A 24546-nucleotide genomic window follows, 5' to 3' on the forward strand; every position below is an offset into this window, starting at 1 on the left:
GCCTCCAAAAGTTAATTCCCCAACACCATCATTGATGTCTTGTGTTATCTGGATGAACCTCAGTTTGAATCTTGCTAAGACACACTTCCATTAAAAAAAATGGAAAACTGGGAGACATTTGAAATATGTCAGATAATTGAATGCAGCCTTTATGTCCTCTGGGCCTTTGTCTGACCACTAGGTTCTGGGTTTAGACCTGTGGTTCCTCCACTGACCACTAGAGTCTGGGTCCAGACCTGCAGTTCCTCTACTGACCACTAGGTTCTGGGTTTAGACCTGTAGTTCCTCTACTGACCACTAGAGTCTGGGTCCAGACTTGTAGTTCCTCTACTGACCACTAGGTTCTGGGTCCAACAGTGACTTCATCTCCATTGACCTCCATATTAAAATGTCCAACTTTACAGCAGAAATAAACATATTTACAGTCGGGTACAGAAAGCATTTTTAGTCTCTGTAGTTAAATTTCACATCCATGAAAATGGTACAGGGAAATGTTATGGACCTCAACTGAAATCATACTATAAATGCAAGTACAATTAGGGGCGTGGACATTTTTTGGTTTTGACAGCCAATGACTGTCATCACTTTACTTTTACTAAGCACTGAATTAAGCTCTAACAGAACATAATCATTGTTATTTTGAAGAGAACATGTTTAGTTGTGTTATTAATTTCAATAACAGACCACTGTGACTGATTGTGGCTTGGTCTGGTCCAAGGATGAAGCTCAGATAAGCAGCTTGTGCAAAACGACAGCTACAGTAAAAGTGGAGGTTCTGGCAGGGATCACCTGAAGGAGCCGGGAGCCTCTGCTGATCATTTTAAGACCTTTCCAGCAAAAGTCTGCTAGAATGTGTAGTCAGTCATGCCGGTCGGCTAATCTACGTATATATCAGGGTATTTGTGTGCTGTATGTACTGATGAATTTTAAACATGGGCAATGACAGTGAGACCTGGGCGTGATTGGAGGGACAGCCCCTCTGATCTGAACCCTAGCAGTGTTTTATTATTGGACTTTTGTGCTCACCCAACCTCGGATGAAGTGAAAGAAGATGGATGGATAGTAAATTTGTTTGTGAGTGGTGAAATTACACGCAGTGAACACGACTTCTGTGTGTGAATCTGTTTATTGAAGCTCGCAATGCATGAAAATTGCTTCCATACCACACTAAACATCAGACCAGCCCAAACCCTTATAGACCAAACCAGAACCATGCAGACCAACAAACATGTCTTTAATTAGTCATTAGTTTGTGGCTATAATTTACATGATGAGGTTCTGTGACTATTCTTATTTCCCTGGTGAAAACCAGGTTTGAAAACCTTTTGCTCGGATATTGATTAGTTCTAATTTCCTATCATTTATATAATATAAAGAATTAACAGCTGAGTAGAAATGGATCAGATCCATTTTTAAAGGTTCACATACATTTTTTCTCTCCATAAGAAGTTAAGAAGCATTTTAGCATATTTGTGGTGTAAGCCTCTTTGAAAACAGATGTTTTTGCAGATGTTAACATGACATGAAAATAGAGAAAGACATCAGCAGGGATATTAGAGAAGCCACTGTTCCGAGTCGGCAACCTGGGAAAAGTTATAAAAAACACACTTCTTCTGTTTTCTGACATTTTCCTGTTCTTGTTTCCTGCAAACTCAGATGTGACTGTTAATTATTGATTGCAGTTCGTTGCTTACTGATCAGTAATGAGTGCTGAAGCAGCAGCTTGTCAAGAACGATTGTTTATTAACCAGCTAAGGGTTCACAGTAAACCTTAGCGAAGATTCGGCAACAACTAAAAACAAATTATCTTACACTTAATTCTCATTTGTGATTACCATACTGCATTTTACAAGAACAGTAAGAAAAATAATGTATTTAATGTATCAGTGAAGATGAATTTGTCATGTGTAGTTTATTTTCCTGTTCCTGCAGGACAGTCACATGGGCGTAGCTTTGTCCTCAGACCTGTCCATCGCCTGGTTCTCATAGGCGTTCCTGTTGTCTCCCGTCCTTACACACAAACACACAAAACCCATTATAACTTACATGAGCAGGAAAAAAGTACTTATTATTAACCACACTTTTTTTCAGTTTTCTCTCATTTTTGTTTCATAAATAATGGCACAGTGAAAGAAATCGAGAACGCCTAAGCCTTCAAGCTAAGACCCAGCACAATCAGAAGATTTTTTTAAAATCTTTATGCACAAACACAGAGTATTACTCATCACTGCTTAGGCACAAAGATTTCAGTCAATACTTTGATTCAGAGGCTTTCTGAATTGATGCATTTGATGATACTATTAATTAATGCTGTTAGTCGAGTTTTTTTTACCTGAAGTCCATACTGGTTGCGTACATTGAATTGGGGTCTTCCTCCTCCTTGGCCTCCACTCTTTTACTCCTCCTGATCACAAACAAACATTTTTCTAACCAGGATGCTTTTTTTCAGTTTTCTCTCATTTTAGTTTCATAAATAATGGCACAGTGAAAGAAATCGATAATGCCTAAGCCCTCAAGCTAAGACCCAGCACAATCAGAAGACTTTTTTAAAATCTTTATGCACAAACACAGAGTATTAGTCATGACTGCTTAGGCATAAAGATTTCAGTCAGTACTTTTATTCAGAGGCTTTCTGAATTGATGCATTTGATGATACTATTAATTAATGCTGTGAGTCGAGTTTTTTTTACCTGTAGTCCAGACTGGTTGCGTACATTGATGGGTCTTCCTCTTCCTTAGCCTCCACTCTGTTACTCTTCCTGCACACAAACAAATATCTTTGTAACCAGGACGACCAACGCACAAATTAACATCATTAATACTGTCATAAGTATGAGAATGCGTACATTATTAAATATTGTTAAACCCTGTTACGGAAAACACATTAAATCTTATTGAGAAAAAACATCTGGCTGGATGTCTGCACCAGTATGGACTGAGCATTGTGTAAAGTTGTCACATCGTTTGATGGAAATTAAAATTATAACCCTACGGAGGGCTGAATTCAAAAACACCCTTAAGATAAAAGTGAAGCAACGGTCCATTTTACTGAAATGTGCAACAACTCAGAATAGTTCTCCGTAGTTTGTTTGGTCTCCACATGCTTGTACTCATGCTGGGTCTCCTAACAAGACAACGGGTAGGTCCTGGGGAATCTCCTCCCAGATGTTACCAGGACATCTGAGATCCTGGACAGTCAGGTCCAACCTGGAGGTGTCGGATGAACGGAAACATAATGTCCCAGAGCTGTTCTGTTAGATTTAGGTCAGGCAAGCATGGAATCTAGTCGATGGTACCTACTCCTCCGTCCTCCAGGACCTGCCTGCAGACTCTCACCACATATTGCCAGAAACTGTCCTGCCCGAGGGGGAACCAGGAATCACTGCCACTGCACTGCAAAAACTCAAAATCTTAACAAGAATATTTGTCTTATTTCTAGTTAAAATGAAAAGAAATCTCATTACACTTAAAACAAGACTCATCACTGGAAAAAAACAACAATTTTCACCTGTTTCAAGTAGATTTTCACTTAAAATAAGTAGAAAAATCTGCCAGTGGAACAAGATTTTTTTGCTTGTAATGAGAAGATAAATCTTGTTCCACTGGCAGATTTTTGTACTTATTTCAAGTGAAAATTTACTTGAAACAGGTGAAAATTGTCAAATAACAAGTTATTTTTCTGGGGACGACTCTTGTTTTAAGTGTAATGAGATTTTTTGACTAAAAATTAGACATTTTAATTAGAAATAAGACAAATATTCTTGTTAAGATTTTTAGTTTTTGCAGTGTGCCAGTGCCAGCCCCTCTGAGACTAAACTGACCAGAAGTTTAACTGACCATGTTCTCATTAAAATTGTTCATTTATTTAAAATACTGGAATCTCATGCAGCAGTACAATCAAAAGTTTGTTAGAGGCTCATTTCTTATTGGGCGACACCAGTAAGGGCCTTGTGGGAGATTCCGGTTATGGCGCCACAGTTGGGTATAATTGTAGAGTCCAGATAAATCTTTGTCTTTTCAAACAAGACCATGGAGCCACATTCATGACAGCATGGCTCCAAAACAACTTTTTCTCATGTGTTGTATCTGTTTTTTTAAGAAAGTGTTAAACTAGCGTCAGATGTTTGTGATCATTTTAGTATGTGACGAAAGACTTCTGTGTCTCTGAGTTTATCCTCCCTCTGGATCTTCCTGTTTCTACCTGATGATGCTCATATTCGTGTCATAGGTGTCTTCCATCTCGTATTCATTTTCTCTCTCCACCTCCACGCTGTTGTTCCCCCTGCACACAAACAAAATATCATTATATCATATAATAGACTGTAAAAACTGTAAAAGCCAAATCCTGAGTTATTCAGTTGACTTTCTTTACCTGCTAGCTAACTGCTACATTGCTTCAGGATTCAGTTCTGAGAGACTTTAACAACCTGGATCAGCTCAAGATTGCAGGAAATTCTGCGTTCACGTTTGTGGAAGCCCCTGATAAGGCACACCCTACCAGAGAGAGGGTGGAGCTTATTGTCCGACCCCACTCTCTAGATGCTCTGAACACAGCTGTAAAGATGTGGTTGTAAAAGGAGCAACTGCACTGCATCTCTGTGGGATTTTAATCAAAACATGCCAGAGACATTTCATTAAGACCAAGAAGACCAGCAAACTGGAATGGGCCAGTTGCACTGTTGTTGAGAATGTTGCTAACCAGCCTGCAGCCGAGCATCATACTGGTGATTTAGCGTGGAACTTGCTAAACTATCATCCTTAAGTTTAACTAGGAGTTGAGCTTGAGGTTGTACAGTACGTGATTGCAGTATCGCAACAAGAACAAGTTTAGCTACTGCTTAGTTAATCTGTCTAAAAACATTAAGTACGGTTTGTCCTTGATAACTTCCTGTTATTACCTGATAACGTCCAGCTTTGTGTCGTAAGTGCTGCCCGAAGCGTATTCATTTTCCTTTGCCTTTGTGTTCCTCTTCTTCCTGCACACAAATGAGATCAGAACAGCCAAACCGGGAATTATTCTGTTGATTTTGTTTCTTACTGAGCGGAGTTGTGATGTGATTTCCGTTCAGTTTGGATCAAATCAGCAAAATAGAATAGAATAGAATCAGCTTTATTGGCCAAGTATGAAGATGCCAGACAGGGAATTTGTCTTCGGTTGTTTTGCTCATTGAATCCAGATTTAAATAGTTGCAAACAGTAAGACAAATGGCTCTTATTAATAAATATACAATAAAAAGAATAAAAAAAGTGAAAGGGGCAGCAGTATGAGGGAGACATGGTTATTGAAGGATGCATTGTAACAGCATATGATTGAGGTTATTATTACTATTGCACAGTGATTGATCACTCTGAGACTCTATGAGTGATGAGAGTTCATCAGAGTAACAGCTTGGGGGAAGAAACTGTCTCTGAGTCTGGAGGTTTTGACTACAGAGCTCTGTAGCGCCGTCCAGAGGGCAGGAGTTCAACTAGACTGTGTCCTGGGTGTGAGGGTTCTGCAGAGATGCTACCTGCCCGTTTCCTGGACCTGGACCGGTACAGGTCCTGGATAGATGGGAGGTTAGTCCCAGTTATCCTCTCCGCAGACCTAATTGTCCGTTGCAGTCTGGGCTTGTCCAGTTCGGTGGCCGATCCGAACCAGACAGTGATGGACGTGCAGAGAACAGACTGGATGATGGCAGTGTAGAAGGTGATCAGCAGCTGCTGTGGCAGCTTAAACTTCCTGAGCTGACGCAGGAAGTACAACCTCTGCTGATTGTTCTCCATCTTGGATCTTTAGGGTGCTCCTCTTTATTTTGGGCAGGAGCAAGTTTCCCTTTATTTAACAGTGCACACTTGGGTGCTAAACACCAGTGAGTGATATAAGTAAAATTATCACTGTAGGCCTATTAACAGTAGTACTTGTTGCAGCTTGTGCTTGGAGGTTCAAATCCATTTGGGACAGCTGTGTTTGACAGGAAAACTGTATACAATGAACCAGACAAATCCTCTGTGACATCACTCAGAGGTTTCTGAAGAGCGCCTTTTTGTGGTGGATGCCATATTGGAAGGAGAGTATGCTGCACAACGCTAACTAATACAAAAGTGAGTAAATGGGTGGAACAAAAAACATGAGCAGTTAGCTATTATATATTGGCCTAGTTCATGCTAACCTACTGTATGATGCTCACTAACATTGTCTTACGTTATTCTCAACTCTCTCCATTGATCTTCATTTTGGATGTTGCAACCGAAACATCTAAAGTGACGACTGCCAGAACCAAAATGAGCTCCAGCAGAGCTACCGCAACCGTCTGTCACAGTTAGACGACTGAGGTTAGCCGCCGTCTGACAGAGAGTCTGATTTCCACGTCGTACCATGTCTAAATGTATTTGTGAAAATAGGCCCTGGTCTCACCAGCTTCCTGGACTTTGACCTGCAGAGAGACATCCCCCTGGCCAATGTCATTCCAATTAATTACTTCATACAATCTGTCCATCTTACAGTTAATTACAGGTTTCATCCAAACTTTAGATATCACATTTCTTAATTTCTATTGGTACGTTATTTTTATTTATATATTTTGTCAACACATCTGTTGACATCATTGTATGACAAACACTTTGGAACAGCATTCATTTTCAATTTGGTGCTGTTAGGAGGGGTTTGGGGGTGTCTGGTTTGTCTTCTCATTCAGTTTCTCTGCTGCAGCTCTGTTCACCCCTTGAACCCTAGAGACTCAGCACAGGATCTGGACCAGTGTCTCATTTAAATGGTCTAAATCAGGGGTGTAGGACTCCAGTCCTCGAGGGCCGGTGCCCCTGCAGGTTTTACATGTTTCCCTGTTTAATTGCACCATGATACAAGTGACTGTGTCATTAACACAACTATCCAGACTTTGATGACAAGCTGGTGACGATGATTAATTAGAATCAGGTGTGTTAAAGCAGTGAAACATCTAAAACATGCAGGACACACCGGCCCTTCTGGGATTCAGTTTGACACCTGTGGTCTAAATGGTCTTGTGTCTTTGACTTCTGTTTCTACCTGAGGTCCTCCAGACTCAAGTCGTTTCTGGTGGAGATTTCATTGTCTTCCATAGTTCCAGAGTCCCCGCTGTTCATCTTCCTGCAAACAAACACATCTGATTTCATCACAGAGGACATTTACTCTTTATAAACCAGGGGCCTCATTGATAAAGCTTGCTTGCGCACAAAACAGGGCTTGAAAGATGCACACGCCACCTTCTACGCAAAGGTTGGGATTTAAAAAAAACACTTAAAGGAGCTTGAGGCCGGATTGTGGCAAGATTTATGAAAAAAATCCGTATACATTTTAAGTTTTCTAGTAATAATGTCAGATGAAGCGTTCCAAACCCAAAAGAATGAGCCCTCTAGTGTATCTCTCCTTTGCCTTGAACAGGCTGTGTGCTGCAAAATGTGCTGCAATTCGGTCCCGAATTTCCCGCGCTGTCCTGCGGATGTGACGTCACATGACGCTGCATGTGCGTTCTCCCCGTTCTCCCGTGCCGGCTTCACTGTTGGCTGCAGTACCCCCAACGGCCGTCGTGGTGAAGGGTGGCGCTAGAGAGTCTCATTTCTTAAAAGGAGCCTCAAGCTCCTTTAACAGGAAAATGTGCGTATCTTTACGCAAACTTTGATCCTAGCGCACGAACATTTTGAAGATATGGGGAACTGTAGACGCAGGCGGTGAGGTGGTGAAATGAAGCCAGATTCATGTCATACTCTTAATAATGTCATCACATGTCAGACTTATAATATAATAGCGCTGGTCGTGTCCCTCTGTGTTTGAAGCACAGCGTCAGTCAGGACTCTGGTGCTGCTGCTGCTGCTGCAGCCGCGGTGCAGGACACGCCGTGCCGGGAAACTCCTCGTCACCCACCGAGACAACTGGAGACTGACTGAGGAAGGAACAAATGAGTGCCGGGCCACTCTACGGAGCCCCTAAAGCAGGGGTGCTCACACTTTTTCAGCATGAGAGCTACTTATAAAATGATCAAGTCAAAATGATCTACCACCTACTACAAAAAATGCAAAACATATATTTATTTATAAATATATTGAGGATTCTTTATATCGCATGAGCCAATATTGCACAACACAACACAATTAACTATGTTCACTCAAAAAACTAAGGATAAGAAATGTTCTTATTTCTAACCTAAAAATGCCATTACACCTGATAACACACATCACTTAAAAGGTTAGGTGTTTTTCCCACGTGTTTCAATTGAACTTTCATTTGTGTCAAGTAAATTTGAAGTTCTAGTTAAGTTTTAAGTTAGAGTTTCGGCAGTGTTCAAAATAAAATTATGAGCCCTGCTGTATTGAAGCACATTAGACACCAGTGCTGCTTGTTTTATCCATGAATGATTACGGACCTAAAATTGAAAACTACCCAGTTAGCTTTATTACGTTTTTATTTTTCTGACATTTTGTGCCTTTTCTTTTAGTTAAAACTGCAGCGGGAACAGAGGTTTATGTACCGGGTAAAGGCTGATTTATGGTTCCGCGTTACAACAACGCAGAATGGTGCGCGTCGCTGCGTACCCTACGCCGTAGGCTACGCCGTAGCCGTGGAGAGCCTGCACGGTAGCGCACTGAGCGCAGCACCGCCAGCCGGACCGGAGCTCTCCGCCCTCGCCGGAGAGCGGCGTAGACTCTGCGTCGATTTAACGCGGAACAATAATTTTGGCTTTAGAGGGGGAACATAGGAGAACGGACCAGAAGAATATAGCGTGGATTAAAAATAAAAGTTAAGCACTGAGCTACATGTGTCTCCCGCCTGGGCCATTGCAGACTGCCTGAGCACGGCATGTTACAAAACAAACATATCCGCCGTTTCTTTCATCCCCCTTCAACGTGCGCAGCGCATGGATGTATGGCGCAGCGTCAGCGTGTTGTGTCGCATTAAATGTAGTCCGGGCGTAATACGAGGATTTGAGCTGGTGAAATTAAACGAAAAAAAAAAAAGAAATTAAACGATTCCTCTAGGCAGAGAAAATTCCTCTATCATTTTTTGTACTCGAATTATTCGAGGAATCGTTTCAGCCCTAGAAAAAACCAAAGGCTGAAAACTGGCCGTAACTCGCTGAAAAGCTAGTTAGTTAGTTAGCACTTAGCGCAGTTGTTTGCTCATGCGCAGCGACCTGTGACCTCAGACAAAATTCAGATGTCATCTGATTGGCTGCCCTGTATATCAATCAAAAGACGGGATGGATGATAGGTTGACGTCAATTTTTTTAATGTCACGCGATCTACCAATAATACCTTTGCGATCGACTGGTAGATCGCGATCGACGTATTGAGCACCCCTGCCCTAAAGGGACACAGATTTTTTTTAAATATATATATAATGAGTTTTACGCGCATGCGTGAAACCTTTACGCGCTCTTGGCCTCCACCTTCAAATCACAGCACTTCTTTTTTTTTCTGCACCATCTGTCCGTGGCACTCACGGCGTTTAGCGCAGCAACGACGTGCTGCCACTCACTCGCTTTATTTTTGTTCGTGATGTCCCTACTGTGACCACCAAATAATGTTGTTTTCCTGTCCTCCACCTCATCCACAACATCTCGATCTCGGTCACCGTGAAATTTAGTGGCACGGTTGCCTGGCACGACACGTCTCATTCATCCTGACGCACAGCAGATACAGGCTGCAGGAAGCCGCTGCGCATGCTCAGCAGGCTCATTCATATGCAAATACAGTTATCAAGTATTTTGGGCGTGTAGAGGGCGGGATATGAGGCAAATTCACGTGCGCAACCTTCCAGCTGGCCTGTGTTTTATAAAGCGAACATTGCCTGCAAGTGTGCGTGCACATGGTTTTATAAATCAGGATTTTTTTGTGCGCACGCCATTTTCGGCTTTTGAGCGCACGTACACTTTTAGTATGAATCTTTTATAAATGAGGCCCCAGATCATTTGTGTCATCTTTTTTACCGCAAGAGTTAATGTTATTCAGACTCAGATACTCTTTTTTCCTCAACATGATTGTAAAATAGATTTGTTTTTCCACTATGCCTTTAAACATAATTCAAAAGAGAAGAAAATCTAGTTCATCTTCAAAGCTCAGATTCAGGAGGAACAATGTGAGTTTTGTCCTGGTCCTGGAATACTGGACCAGCTCAAAACCCTCTCTAGGGTCCAGAAGGGATCATGGGAGTTTACCCAACCAGTCCACATGTGTTTTTGTGAACTTAAAGACATTTGACCATGTCCCTCTGAGTGCTCCAGGAGTATGGGGTGCTGCGTCCATTGTTAGGGGCTCCTCGGCTCCTGTACAAACGAGCTGGGATCACATTGCTGGGAGCAAGTCAGATTTGTTCCAGTGGGAGTTGGACTGTGTCAGGTCTCATCTTTGTCTCTGCAGCCAAGCAGCCAATGTCTGCTTTTTGCAGATGAGGTGATCCTGTTGCTGCTTCATCAAGTCATGATCTTCAGTACTCCCTGAAGTGGTTCCCTGCCTCATGGTAAGCAGCAGAGACGAGGCAGAAGACAAGACTCACTGTTTACCGGTGGAACTACACTGCCCATCTAAAAGCAGAGTCGCACACTAATGTTTTGTTGGACCTGCAGCGTTGAGTACAAGAGAAGTTCACTGTGGCATCATTACGATAAGGTTCTTTAATGTCACATTTATTTCCATCCAGAGTAGCGTTCATTTTTTTCCAAGATTCTTATTGATGATGGGAGAGTTCTCCAGCACATCCAAAAGACTCTCAATAGGGTTCAGGTCTGGACTCTGTGGTGGCCAATCCATGTGTGTAAATGATGTCCCAAGATTTGAACCTGATGAATCCCATCATTGTCATTTTGGAATATGTCGGTGCCATCATGGATGAAAACATCCATTAATGAAATAACCTTGTTATTCAGTATCTTCGGGTAGTCAGCTGACCTCATAACGCTGCTGAACCAGAACCTGACCAGCTGCAGCAACCCCAGATCTCAGCATTTCCCCCACAGGCTTGTACAGAGTCCAACTTTATGCTTCCTTGCAAAAATCCTCACTGATGATTGGTTTTCTTTTAGCTACACATCACTTCAGTCTCAGTTCCTTGAGTTCCTTCATTCTACATGTGAAATGCTCTTACTTTCACTACTAAATATAGCTGTGAATTCCACTGATGTTTTTCTATAATTTCATTTCACCAAAAGTTTGAATGATCACCGATCACAATAATTAAATTTTCAAATTTTTTCAGACCATATTTCTTCTTGGAAGATGATTTCCCATCTTCATTCTAGAAAAAGTACTTGCAAACCAGTTATGTAAGCATTTGTATAGAAATTATCTATTGGAAATGTTTCAGTCAGGGTTCAGAATGAATCATAACACAAAAACAGCACTGGTTCAAGTCAAGAATGACCTTCTTATGGCCTCAGATAAGGGATTAGTATCCATACTGGTTCTACTGGACCTCAGTGCTGCTTTTGACACTGTAGATCAGCATTTTACTGCACAGGTTAGAGCATGTTGTTGGGATTAAAGGGACATATATATATATATATATATATATATATATATATATATACATATACTGTATATATAAGCATATTTAGGAAAAGTCAGGGAGTGACAGACCTTATTCACAATAAAATCATCAACCATCCATGAGACCGCCTCGGCAGTTCTGTGACAAACTCCTCCTCCCCTGTCGTCACTTTTCCCCGGGTCACCGCTTGGCTGATTGCAAAGGGCGGAGGCACTAACGACTGTAAATATAACAAAAGTAACGGCGTTACAGTAAGCGTTACTACCCAACACTGGCCTGGTGCTAGAGGAGTAAGACGCGTGGCAATGGGGGGGAGTCTACCAGCCTCACGACTACGGCAGGTCTCAGCAGACCTGCACTTGGAAGGATCCCCATATCTTCAATTTGGAGGACAGTGGACATTAATTCAATGTTGGATCCAGACCCTAGTGGTCAGAAGATACCAGATAACTTCCCCCAGTTTCCGGTCAGTCTGGAAGAATCTTATGGTCTTTTTCTTTCTTGCAGCCAAGCTTATCATTCTCTTCAATTTTAAGAATTTGTTCCTCTGGATTGGACTTCTTATGGACAGACACATAAGAAAATGCATTTGTTCGACAACCAACCAATCAGAGAAAGGAATAATGTGATGTAGGCAGAGCTACTAACAAAAAAGTATTAACAAAAGACGTCATTATTGTCTGCAGTGGAGCAGGAATGCCGCTGAATGACTGTTAGTGGTTTTACAGTAAAAACTTTTAAATCCACAATGTTATTACCAGTTTTGCAACCATCTTAGTGATAATGGGGAGGAATGGGAGCAGCGACTTACCCGTTGGACTTATCACACCACATCTTCTTCACCAAGAAGCCGATGAAGGTGAGGATGAGGAAGCAGGTGACAGCGATAATGCCAGTCAGCCACTGAGGCAGCAGCCGTTCACTGGTGTTACGAACATCTGTGGTGGTGACACAGAAGGGTAGAATAAATTACTATATAATCATGTCCCAAAGTAGTTTTTTCCTTTTTTACATGAGGGAGGTCATCTCAGAGGAGCTGACTCCAACCTACCCACAAAAGCTACCAGATAATCCTAACAAACAATCCGGGATGTTATTTGGAACAGTGTTTCCCAACCCTGGTCCCCTGTCCTGCATGTTGTAGATGCTGCCCTGCTTCAGCACACCCAGTTCTTATTAATGATCCTTAGCTTGTCATCAAGGTCTGGACACCTATGTTGATGACAGAGCTACTTGTATCATTGTGTAAGGGATGCAAATTATCGATTATTTCATTAATTGACAGTTGATAACCTTATCGATCGATCATCGATTAGTTGATAAGCGGCAGTGTAGTTAGTTGATGATTTGGCAGTGTTCAAAATAAAATTATGAGACCTGCTGTATTGGAGCACATTTTCTTTTAGTTAAAACTGTAGCGGGGACAGATGTTTAGAGAAACCTATGTATGTACCGGGTGAAGCCTGATTTATGGTTCCGCGTTACAACAACGCAGAGCCAACGGCGTAGGCTGCGTCGATTTAAGGCGGAACCATAATTCAGGCTTTAGGGGAGCATATCGGAGAACAACCAGAAGAATATAGAGTGGATTAAAAATAAAAGTTAAGCACTGAGCTACATGTGTCTCCCGTCTGGGCCATTGCAGACTCATTGCCTGAGCATGTTACTAAAACCAAACATATCCGCCGTCTCTTTCTAACTTAATGTGCGTGGCGCAGCGCGTTGTGTCGCATTAAATGTGGTCCGGGCGTAATACCAGCTGGTGAAATTAAACGAAAAAAATAAATAAATAAATAGATTAATTGTAATTGTTAATTTTAATCGGGTAATTTCATAACGGCAATTAATCGAAAATCCATTAATTGTTAACATCCCTAGTGTAAACGCGATAACTCTGTAGATACATTTAAGGGGACCATCCCTTCTCATCTTCTTACAACAGAAAATAGTAAAACAATTGAGGCGTATGACCTCAATTCTACCTCTGGAGATATTGAACTCCTTGTCAATAACACTGCAGATTTGCTGCACTCAGCTTAAGATGCAGTTGCTCCTTTGAGAAAAAGAGTCTCCAAGAGCTTATTTGTCTTTAACTGAAAGAAAAAGTGTGTAAAATAAAATTAAAAGGGTACACTTGTAAATCTTTAGATTGTCATCATGCATGGGAATATAGTCTAATAGTATATAAAAAATCCCTTTGCAAAGCCACAACAGATTATTATTCATCATTGATAGAGGATAACAAAAGTACCTACGTTTTCTGTTCAGCACTGTAGCCACTAGTACCTACTCAGCGCGCTTCTACTCGCCACGCCCCCGTCTTGCGCTTTTCCACTACGGGCCGAGGCAGGTGGAGCCGTGCCAAGCCGATACTTTTTCTGTATCCATTCTGTCGAGGTTCTAACCGGGCTGAGCCGGCACTATATCTGACGTCATCACCCTCCGTGCCACTGATTGGTCGGGGGGCGGGGCCGTCAGACGTTTGAATCAGGAAGTTGGAGTCAGCGCGAGAGCGACTCGCAGCGATTTTATTATAAAGCCCAAACGTCTGTTTGGTGATCCAACTCTGAGGTGCAGATGTTCATAAACCTGGTGGCTGACGAGAGAATTAAAAAAAGGGATGTAGACGGGCTGTTTTACTCTCAGCCGCTCGCGGCTCCAGCTGATTTGTCATCAGCGCCGGCATGAACAACACAAACAATCCCCCCCTCTTACCACCTTGGTGTCTGCTGTCTACATCTGCTTACACTGTATAGCCATCCCTGTAGTTCCCCAGTTAGCCTATGTTTTCAAAGCCAAAGAAGGGACTTTTAAACTTCCCCACAGTTTTCACCCTTGAGGGAAGTGAAATAGAGGTGGTCCATACATATAAATATCTTGGTATACTACTTGATGACACCCTGACTTTCAAAGCCCATATTGAAAACCTTGTAAAGAAACTTAAACTGAAACTGGAGTTTTTATTTAGAAATTGTGTTTTTCTTTTAAAGGAGCTTGAGGCTCCTTTTAAGAAATGAGACTCTCTAGCGCCACCCTTCACCACGACGGCCGTTGGGGGTACTGCAGCCAACAGTGAAGCCGGCACGGGAGAACGGGGAGAACGCGCATGCAGCGTCATGTGACGTCACATCCGCAGCCCAGCGCGGGAAATTCGGCCTCCGAATTGCAGCACATTTTGCAGCACACAGCCTGTTCAAGGCAAAGGAGAGATACACTAGAGGGCTCATTCTTTTGGGTTTGGAATGCTTCATCTGACATTATTACTAGAAAACTTAAAATGAATACGGATTTTTTTCATAAATCTTGCCACAATCCGGCCTCAAGCTCCTTTAATGTTAAAAAACGTCTTGTTGCAGTAACCTTTTTACCTATTTTAGATTATGGTGACATGTACATGAATGCCTCAGCTCAATGTTTGAGTAAGATTGACTCTGTGTACCATGCTGTTCTAAGATTCATTACTGGTTGTAGGGCCTTGACCCATCACTGTGAACTATATTCCTGAGTCGGATGGCCGTCACTGTCCACCAGGAGGTTGTGTATACCTTTATATACAAAGCAATACTTGGCCTACTGCCACCCTACATCAGTGACCTAATCACACTGAGGAATGTTGATTGTTATGGACTACGCTCTAATGATCATTTATTACTTTCTGTTCCATGTGTGCGCACAGAGCAAGGAAAAAGAGCATTCACATACTCTGCCTCTTATACATGGAACAAACCTCAAAAGGATCTAAAAATAACAGAACTTATTACACTGAGTGATTTTAAGTCTAGAATGAGTGCACTTGAGACAGCATCTCTGATTTGTAACTGTTTTAAATTATTTCGATTTTTTTGTTTTATTTCCATTTTTTGTTTCAAAAAAGATTTTTAATCTCAATCTTTAATCTGGGTTTCTTTTCCTGGTTAAAGAAAGGTCCTCTCTCTGTTCTTCATTCTCTCTGTCTGTTCTCTCTTTTCCTGCTCTGTCCAGTCTGGTCTCCAGCAGGAGGTTCCCCCTTATGATCCAGGTCCTGGTCCAGGTTTCTTCCCTCCTAAAGGGGAGTTTTTCTTGCCACTGTTTGGTTTAAGGTTTTTCTCCCACTAGGGGAGTTTTTATTTGCCATTGATGGTTGATCCAGACCAGCAGTTACAGAACTAGATACTTTCCAGTTATGTTTATGCAATTGGCGGTCATGTTCTTGGTCTCTGGAAAGATCCCAGAGACTTCTGTTGTAATAGACGCTATATAAATAAAATTGAATTGAAATTGAATTGAATAGAGCTAAATCAATCACTTGTCTGTTAGACCCCATCCCGACTCGACTATTCAAAAATGTTCTTTCTCTTATTGGCACAACTGGACCAGATCTACGCATCCCTAAACGTAGGATACGTACCACAGGTACAATTTACAGTAATTAAACCTTTACTTAAAAAATTTTCTTCTATAGACCGATTTCCAACCTTCCATTTGTATCTAAAATTCTGGAAAAGGTAGTTGCAAACCAGTTATGTGACCATTTGTATAGAAATGATCTGTTTTTCAGTCAGGGTTCAGAATGCATCATAGCACAGAGACAGCACTGCCTCGAGTCACGGATGAAACGTTTTGCTTCTAAATTCAGATAAAACAGAGGTTATCATTCTTCGTCCAGACCATCTTAGGAAGGCATTTGATGGTGTTGCGCTGGCTTCCAGTGCAGCTGTGAGAAACCTTGGTGTTGTTTTCGATCAGGATTTGTTGTTTAAACCATATATTAATCAGGTTTGTAAAATAGCATTTTTCCATCTCCGTAATATTGCAAAGATTACTGTATGTGATCATTTATCGGGGATCATGTTCTGGTTTCTGGAAAGCATCTAGATCTGTAACTGCTGGTCTGAATCCAGACCCCAGTGTTCAGTAGAGGAACTGCAAGTGGGGATTCATATAACCCACAGGATTTTTTTTTTTTTAAATAATTTTGGCTTTAAAATAATTTGTTTTTCATTTGAAATTGCAATTGTCTGGCACTAAAAACTACCATGATCATATTACCTTTTATGAATGTTTCTTGATTTCTGTGGAGCATTTCATGATCATTCATGAACATGATCCCGTCTAAGATGTGCTGACCTGACCTCACCATTGACTCTGAAGCCAGCAGAGCTGCTGTCTAAATTGCTCAAGTTTTGTCTCTATTTCACATTTAAAGGGGTTTTTGACTGAAGTTAAAGGGGACCTATTATGCCATCTAATTCCTATTTTAAACAGGCCTTGAATGTCTTAAAAACAAGCTTTTGATTGTTTTGCTAAATAAATTAGAAATTCAGCCTCTGATCCATGTCTTTATCTTCCCATTCTCTAACCTCATTATCTATGTGGGATTCTGAGTGGGCGGGGCTATGATAATGAGGCACTGTGCTGATTGGCTGCCTGAATGATCGATACACCGCTACGAAAAAGTGGCGGAAGCTCCGGCCGGCGGAGTTAGTTGTGGGCGTGGTTTCACGCATCGGACGACGGGAGCAGAATCTGAACGGCTCGTAGATCCACATCAGACTGGGTGGATCATCCGGGCGGCTGTACAGACACTGCAGAATTTGGTTGCTTTCCTTCTTCTCTGAGTTGGCAGGCTGAGGGGAGACCACTTTATATATGTTAAAGCAAGAGAAAACATGTTTTTCATAATAGGTCCCCTTTAAGTTCGACAAACGTAGTGAGCATAGATTTAGCTGAGGCCAGCTGATCACGGCAGTGTCTCAGACTCATTTGTGAAGGTGAAACGTGTTGTTAATAAAGATTAGATTTGAGACCAACTTTTCTGCAGTGGTCAGCGTTGAGACAGGTGCTGACTGGGTCACCAGAACCTGATGAAGCAGTGAAAACTGAGCTGGTAAAATTGTAACTTGAAAACTGTGTTCAGAGGGTTTAAAGTGCAGAGAAGTGACATTTAATGTCACATTTATAATTTGTGTATATAAATTCATAAACCAATATTGCCTTTAAAAACAAAATTAGCCAAAGGGTTTCAGTGGTTTAAGTCACAAATATAAATGTAAAAATGTCAGAGCTAACTTTTTTCAGGGTCCCTTTTTTATTTTGTTTCATTTTTCAATTCAGTGTGATAGGTTGGGTTGATGAGTTTGAACCCTTTTAAAATAATCTGTTATGATTTAAGAAGATTACACGCTAAAATTGTGAATCTAAAGCTCAAACTCAAGTTGAGCTGAAAAAACTACAGTAACTAACCCTGCGTTCACACTGAAAGCATCACAGGCGTCATAGGCAGCCGGCTGCCATTCATTGGCTATGAAAACGCGCGTCAAGAGGCAGCAGAGGCAGCAGAGGCGTCGGGAGCAGCGGGAGCAGCACACACTTATTTTATCAGGAATTAATATATTTCATCCAGCAAACTGACATTTTTGCTGATTTGACTGCCGTTTTTACCTGAACTGCTCATGTGAAATACGTAAGTGATGGTTGAGGAGCTGGATGGTCCGAACGATTTTATTTGCTACATTGATCCAATGCAAAATAATTAAAACCTGTGCTTATTAATCACAAAACACAGGTTAAACATCATGACCAAATCCGCTCCGACCCGGTGTGTCTGTGATCAGTGCAGAAAGACTGCAGCTTCTGAATTATGGTTCCGCGTTAAATCGCGGGGTAGCCGACGGCGTAGGGTACGTGGCGACGCACACCTTACGGTGCGCGTCGCCACGTACCCTACGCCGTCGGCTCTGCGTTGGTGTGACGCGGAACCATAAATCAGCCACCGGGAGCAAGGGCTCGCTGGCGGTTGATGTTGATCCGTGGACCAAACTTGTAAAGCAGCATCAAACTCACTCTTATCTACACGGAAATAACGCTAAAATATAAAGAAGGCGTCCAAAAGTGTGATCAATGGTGAAATAGGAAACTGAAGATGTGCACGCTGTATATAGATATGTGTGGACTATAGACACGGTTCCCTCCACTTCTGCAGCGCAGCTTCAGCCCCGCCCACTGCAGCCGTCGACAGTCATGCCGCTTTCAGTGTGAACGCACCAAGCAGCAAGATGCTGGCGTCAGGAGATTTTTGACGCTTTCAGTGTGAAAGCAGGGTAACTATGATCCCATGCTGGGGACTGGGTTTTCCTTATGCCCTCAGTATAGGGTTGATCCTGCTACACTCGCATGCTGTGGTAAAGGCGCATGTCTCTGTCTTCTCCCGCACTCTGGCTGCAAAAGGGTCTTTAGGCATCTCCACGCTGCTCACCAGGGCACCTCGGCGATGGAGCTGCGCGCCCATGCCATAGTTTACTGTCGGCCAAGGGACTGTCGAATGCCGAGGGACATCCGGGCCATGCCCCCCCCTACCATCGTCACTGCCTTCAACTCCATTTGAGGCGGTGTTTGCTGATTTCTTTGCCTGTCCCAAATGACCAAATAATGGCGGCCCCCCCATTACTTGGTCATTTGGGACCGCCTTTCAGGTTTAGGTTTAGGTTTAGTTCCACGGTCGGCACTGACCTAGAAGGAACAGCTGGCCTACTCTGCCACCTCTGCACATTCTTTACTACTTTTGGTGTGCCAGAGGAACTTTCAAGTGACGGGGGCCCTGAGTTTGTTGCTGGACACACAGAGGATTATCTCATAAGATAAGACACTGTGTGTCCTCTGTCAGCTTTCTGCAGTCAAACAGCAGGGCCGTGGTTGTTGTGAAGATCGCTAAGCACCGGTTGGTATCCAACACTGGCCCTACTGGTGGTCTTGATCATGGCCGTTTTATGCGGGCCATGTTGCAGCTGCATAACACACCTGATCCTGACTGCAATATTTCACCAGCGTAGATCATCTTTGGTCGCCCCCTTCGGGACTCACTGTCTTTCGTCAATAGAGTAGAGAAGTTCTCGAACCCACATGTCCGTCGTCCACTATGGCGTCAAGCATGGGTGGCCAAGGAAGATGCTCTCTGCACCCGGATGTCCCGCACTGCTGAGTCTCTGGGGGCGCATTTGCGACCGCTCCGCCCATTAGGGCTTGGTGAGACTGTGTTCCTCCAGAATCAGATGGGCCCTAGTCCCCTCAAATGAGACAGGTCTGGGTCAATGGGTCGGACCGCCTGACTCTGTGTAATTGTCGCTTTTTACTGTGCCTGTCAGCTGTGTACAGCAGTGGTGCTGCCACCCCTTGCAATCTGCACCCGCCCAGCCACATCCAGCAGTACCACTGGAGTTCTCTCCCCAGGATGGAGATGAACCCTACAAAGCCCTGGGGGCCACCCAGCTAGCACCCGGCACTCTCACGGCATCTGATGGGTTCCGTGGTGGCTCTACCTCACTGGACCCCTCACCAGCCACATTCTCCTGGCATCGTGGTCGCCCCCTTTTGTGCCGCATCGTGGTCGCCCCCTTTTGTGCCCCGTCCTTTTGCCTCCCAAGCGCTATGAGATGGGCCACTGGGTGCAGGACTGAGTCCACTAACCTTTCTTAGTTTTGTAGCTTTCCTTACTGAGGGAAATGAAGGATTGATCGAACGTACGTTGTTAAGTTGTCGTTGGTGACTCCACTGCTTGTTTCCATAGCAACATGGTTAACTGACAGGCGAGAAGCTGTCAGACTGTTGCTGATCGGATGTTATATAAGGCAGTTTACTGCAATATTTCACCAGCGTAGATCATTACCTATAAGTTACCCGCTTTATCCTTTGCAGGGTCACGGGGGTCTGCTGGAGCCTATCCCAGCTCGTATTCAGGCGAGAGGCAGGAGTTACACCCTGGACAGGTCGCCAGTCCATCGCAGGGCCACATATATGCAAACAACCAGACACACTCACACCTACGGGCAATTTAGAATCATCAATTAACCTAGCATGCATGTTTTTGGACTGTGGGAGGAAACCGGAGTACCCGGAGGGAACCCACGCAAGCACAGGGAGAACATGCAAACTCCACACAGAAAGACCCTGCTGGGCCTGGGAGTCGAACCGGGAACCTTCTTGCTCTGAGGCAACAGTGCTAACCACTAAGCCACGTGCTGCCAGTTCACTCATCAGTTATATTTATATATGACAGCTAGTTGTGTGTTTTTGTCAAGATAATTTCTTTACATTATTTCGCCCCTTTTGTTGTAGGGCCTCTTCATCATCGTCATTAAAGTTATTCTATGTGACATCAAAGAGTGTGTTTGTTTACTCAGGCAAAGACACACCAACCCGATTATTGGCCGTCGTCGGGTGAGGTCGGTGACTCGAGTCGGGTTGGTGTGTCCCGTGCTGTTGTCTGTCGGTGCCCGTGTTTATTTTGGCTGATTCGACTGGTGGAATCGTCTACTAGCCTCCTCCTCTATGACCAATGTGATTGGTGGAGTGCTAACCCTTGATTTGCGAATCAGAGTTAACCGGAAATGACGATGGTTAACATACTCGATAAACAGCGATGGCACAGACGCTACACTACACTCTATCATGGCATCGGTTCGTATTTGGATTGTGTTTGTATTATGTTTTCATTATCCACCATCATATCTTCGATCCTTCTTGGCTTCTAACAGAAGTGAAAACAGTGGGCTCAGTTCAGAACTCGAGACTAGACTGATCTGTCATTTCCAGTTGTTCTTCTTACCCTTTCTTTCTGGACAACATCAACAATTAGCGCCACCTGCAGTTATGGGGATGTATTACGCCTCGCGCAAGCGCAGAACGTACACTCGGTACAGTCGATGTCGGGTTGGTGTGTTCAGGAATATTTTTTTGCCCAACTCGGGGAGACAGGAGTCGACTTTCAGTCCGACTGCTTTTCTGCCCACGGTCGGCTGTTGGGTTGGTGTGTCCCAGCCTTTACCGACCCGCCTCCCTCCTGTTCTCACTGGTCTGGTGGTCATTTAATTTCTTAAAAAAAATAAGTCATTTTGTTAATTGGTCATTTAATTTAAACATTTTGTTTTCTGGACACCTGTGTGCTCGTTTGTAGTTTAAAATCACACCAGACTTTGTTTTCTTCTTTCGTTTCAACAGCCCTCATTACAGAGGTTGTGTTGTGTTTTTGTTGGTGTTCCAACACCCCTCCGTCAATTAAATGACCAAGTTTTAACAACTATATCGGGTTTATGTGACATCTCTTTTACTTCGCAAGCTGGTGCAGAATACAGTTCAGCTCATTTGAAATTAATCCAATTAATACAAGGCCAAAAAAGGTCAATGAAATGAATGTTAGCTAGTTAGGTTTATTTAGCTTAACTTGATTTTGAACTTTAGATTAACACATGCTGTTTTTGGCCAAATTTTACTAAATGGGGACCATAAAATGGATTTTTGCACTTGGCCAGATAAAAGCCAAACATGTCACTATCTTGTTTTTATGAGCTGTGTCACCGATGAATGATGTGGTTCCTCCAGCCTAAGGAATCATCACAATAACAACTAGGGAATCGAGAACCGGTTCTTGTTGAGAACCGGTTCCCAGTGTTTCAATTCCTTGGAATCGTTTGCCTTTTTCGAAAATGATTACCTTATCGATTCCAGTGGGCGCGAATGACGTCACCAAGCACGTTGAGCAACGTGCGCATTCGCGCCCAGCAGGAAAACACGGGGACAAAGCGGCATAAATGCTCGAAAGTTTGGTTACATTTTACCAAAACGGATGGCAACAGGACGACAATACTTGCAATGTGGACATTTCAACAAAGGGGGGGAACTGTTAGGGCTCGGCCGGCTGATGCGCTGGGAGTGCAGAGTCAGCCGGCGTGTGGTAGAAGAGCTGCGCGCTCGGCCACACGGACGTGCCGGGCGCGCTCCGGCGGAGAAGCGGAGCGGGCTCCCGACACAGCTGCAGCGCATCAGCTCATCTATGGAGAAGTTAAAGAGCAGTCTACCGCTAACTTCTCCTTTCATCAAGGCAGGGAAGAATATGACTAGGGTTGCCACCCTTCAGAAATAGAAATAAGGGATGCCCCGATTTCAGCAGCGCAGGCACCAAAAAAAGGGACATCCTCAAAACTTCTAAAATGCACAGAAATGTTTCTATTTTATATGAAAAAACAAAACGCTTTGATTTAAAGTTTAAAGTGCTTTAATATCATTGAACTTGCATGACTGTACAGACAGCCAACCGTATTAACTGAAATAGCCTCCTATGCTGCTGCTTGTTTGTCCACATCAGCCAAGATGTAGAATTAGACAATTAGAATATAGTGTAAAAGTTCATTTATTTTAATAATTCAACTTAAAAGGCGAAACCAATACATTACATAGTCTCATTACATACAAAGAAAGATATGTTAAACTTTCATTTGTTATAATTTTGATGATTGAATTGTTTATTGATTTCATAAAATATTCAAATTTTTTACTTGGGGTTTTCATAAACTGTGAGTCATAATCATCAACATTATAACAAATAAAGGTTTGAAATATCTCACTTTGAATGTAGTGGGAAATAATATATTTGTTTCACCTTTAGTTGAATTTACTGCGAATGAAGTTTTTCAATATATTCAAATGTTTCACCTGCATGTTATGACATCAATAAATAAGAGCATAATATATGTGCGTATTGGTTCAATACGGAACGCAACTTTTAATTCCAAATTAAGTAAAGATTCCATATTTTAAGGGACGGTGGCTACCCTGAGTATGACCCAGGCCAGAATATATGAATGTGACTACGTTTGTGGTGTTGAACATGTAACTGGACATTCTTGTGTAATTGCCACAAAATAATTTGTTGTATTTAGTTTTTACAGAAGAATATTTATTTTATATTAAATACATATTTTATATTACAAATAATTTTGTGGGGACCCCCTGGCACCATTGAGGAGCCCGAGGCTGGGGGCGTCTTAAGTCCTCACTTATATTTTTTTGTTCAAAGATATAAAACAAAGTTGATACTAAAATCGTTTGTTCTCCTTTTTCCCAAATGAGAATCGATAAGAGAATCGATAAAGAATCGAATCGTTAAGCAGAATCAAAAATGTAGTTGGAATCGGAAAAATCTTATCAATTCCCATCACTAATAACAACAGAGCAGGAAATAAAAGTTGCTTCCTGGTAACCAGCCACAACAAGTTAAAAATGAGTTCATACAATCTGAAAATGTTGTATTTAACTTTCTAAACTAGTTTTATTCAATGTGTTTGTTCATTTAGTTTACACAGAATTATTCTCTGAGAATAATTGTTCATCTGTTTGTTTTTGTAAAGCCTTGCTGAGTTCTGGCGCTGGGATGTGACACGGAGTAGGGTCTTACCCATTTGAGCCATGACGGTTCCAACGGCCAGCAGCAGACCGCACGTCAGCGCAGACAAAAGTCCCATCTCTGAGTCTGAAAACCCAGAAAGGTGCAGTCTGAAAACTGGATCAGAAAAACCAGGGCCGATGTCTGAGAGCAGGTGAGCTACAGGTGTTCCTGGTGCGTCGCTGCCGTTAATGTTTAACCGAGAGTCAATGAATCTTGGACCTGAACAGTTTCCCTCTGGAAAACTCACTAACTCTGCATACAAAACACAATGCCAAGGGGGAAAGGCACCATCCATGCTCTTAGAGAAATAATTATAGCTAGTTATCAGAATGGAAGGAGTTGTAAAACCATTTCTCAATCTAAATATTTAGCTAAAGCTCATATATGTAAGGGATAATGCCCGACGAGGTGTACATTAACATAAATATATGGACGAAGCGGAGGACGGTTTGCCTCCGTGAAGTCCATATATTTATGTTAATGAACACCTCGAAGGGCATTATCCCGCTTATACCACGGTCACTTACCAAAAAACATAAATATTAAATCAGTTATTCATGCTTTAATGTGTTTTCAGTTGAAATCATTAGTTTTATAACAAGTCACAGCTAAAATGAGTGGACTATTTAATCTCTCGTCTGCAGCCGTTGCAAACTGGTAAGTTACAAAGTTTTTTAACAAGCCATAACTCAGTTTCCTTGGTAACACCTGAGGATCTGACTAATACCTGGAACAATCACTACCGTCCCATAAGATCCTTATGCAATGGACACAGTGTTGACTTCTCCAGTAACTAGGACGGACCAGAGATACGACTTAGCACCGGGAGATATTCTAGTCCGCTCAGCTC

General features: G+C 42.6%; 1 protein-coding gene across 1 annotated transcript; it reads right to left on the reverse strand.

Annotated features, from left to right (window-relative positions):
- Nucleotides 1-379: 379 nt before the first annotated feature.
- pdzk1ip1 (PDZK1 interacting protein 1) lies at nucleotides 380-23875 on the reverse strand. The gene is made up of 8 exons (XM_061738119.1): nucleotides 23706-23875; nucleotides 12312-12438; nucleotides 7028-7108; nucleotides 4899-4976; nucleotides 4202-4282; nucleotides 2691-2759; nucleotides 2333-2404; nucleotides 380-2010 (listed from the first exon to the last, which is right to left on the reverse strand). The coding sequence occupies exons 1-8, from the start codon at nucleotides 23770-23772 to the stop codon at nucleotides 1938-1940; spliced, it is 648 nt and encodes a 215-aa protein (XP_061594103.1). The 5' UTR covers nucleotides 23773-23875; the 3' UTR covers nucleotides 380-1937.
- Between the last annotated feature and the right edge of the window lie 671 nt (nucleotides 23876-24546).

The sequence above is a fragment of the Cololabis saira genome, chromosome 13, assembly GCF_033807715.1.
Source record: "Cololabis saira isolate AMF1-May2022 chromosome 13, fColSai1.1, whole genome shotgun sequence".
NCBI lineage: Eukaryota > Metazoa > Chordata > Actinopteri > Beloniformes > Belonidae > Cololabis > Cololabis saira.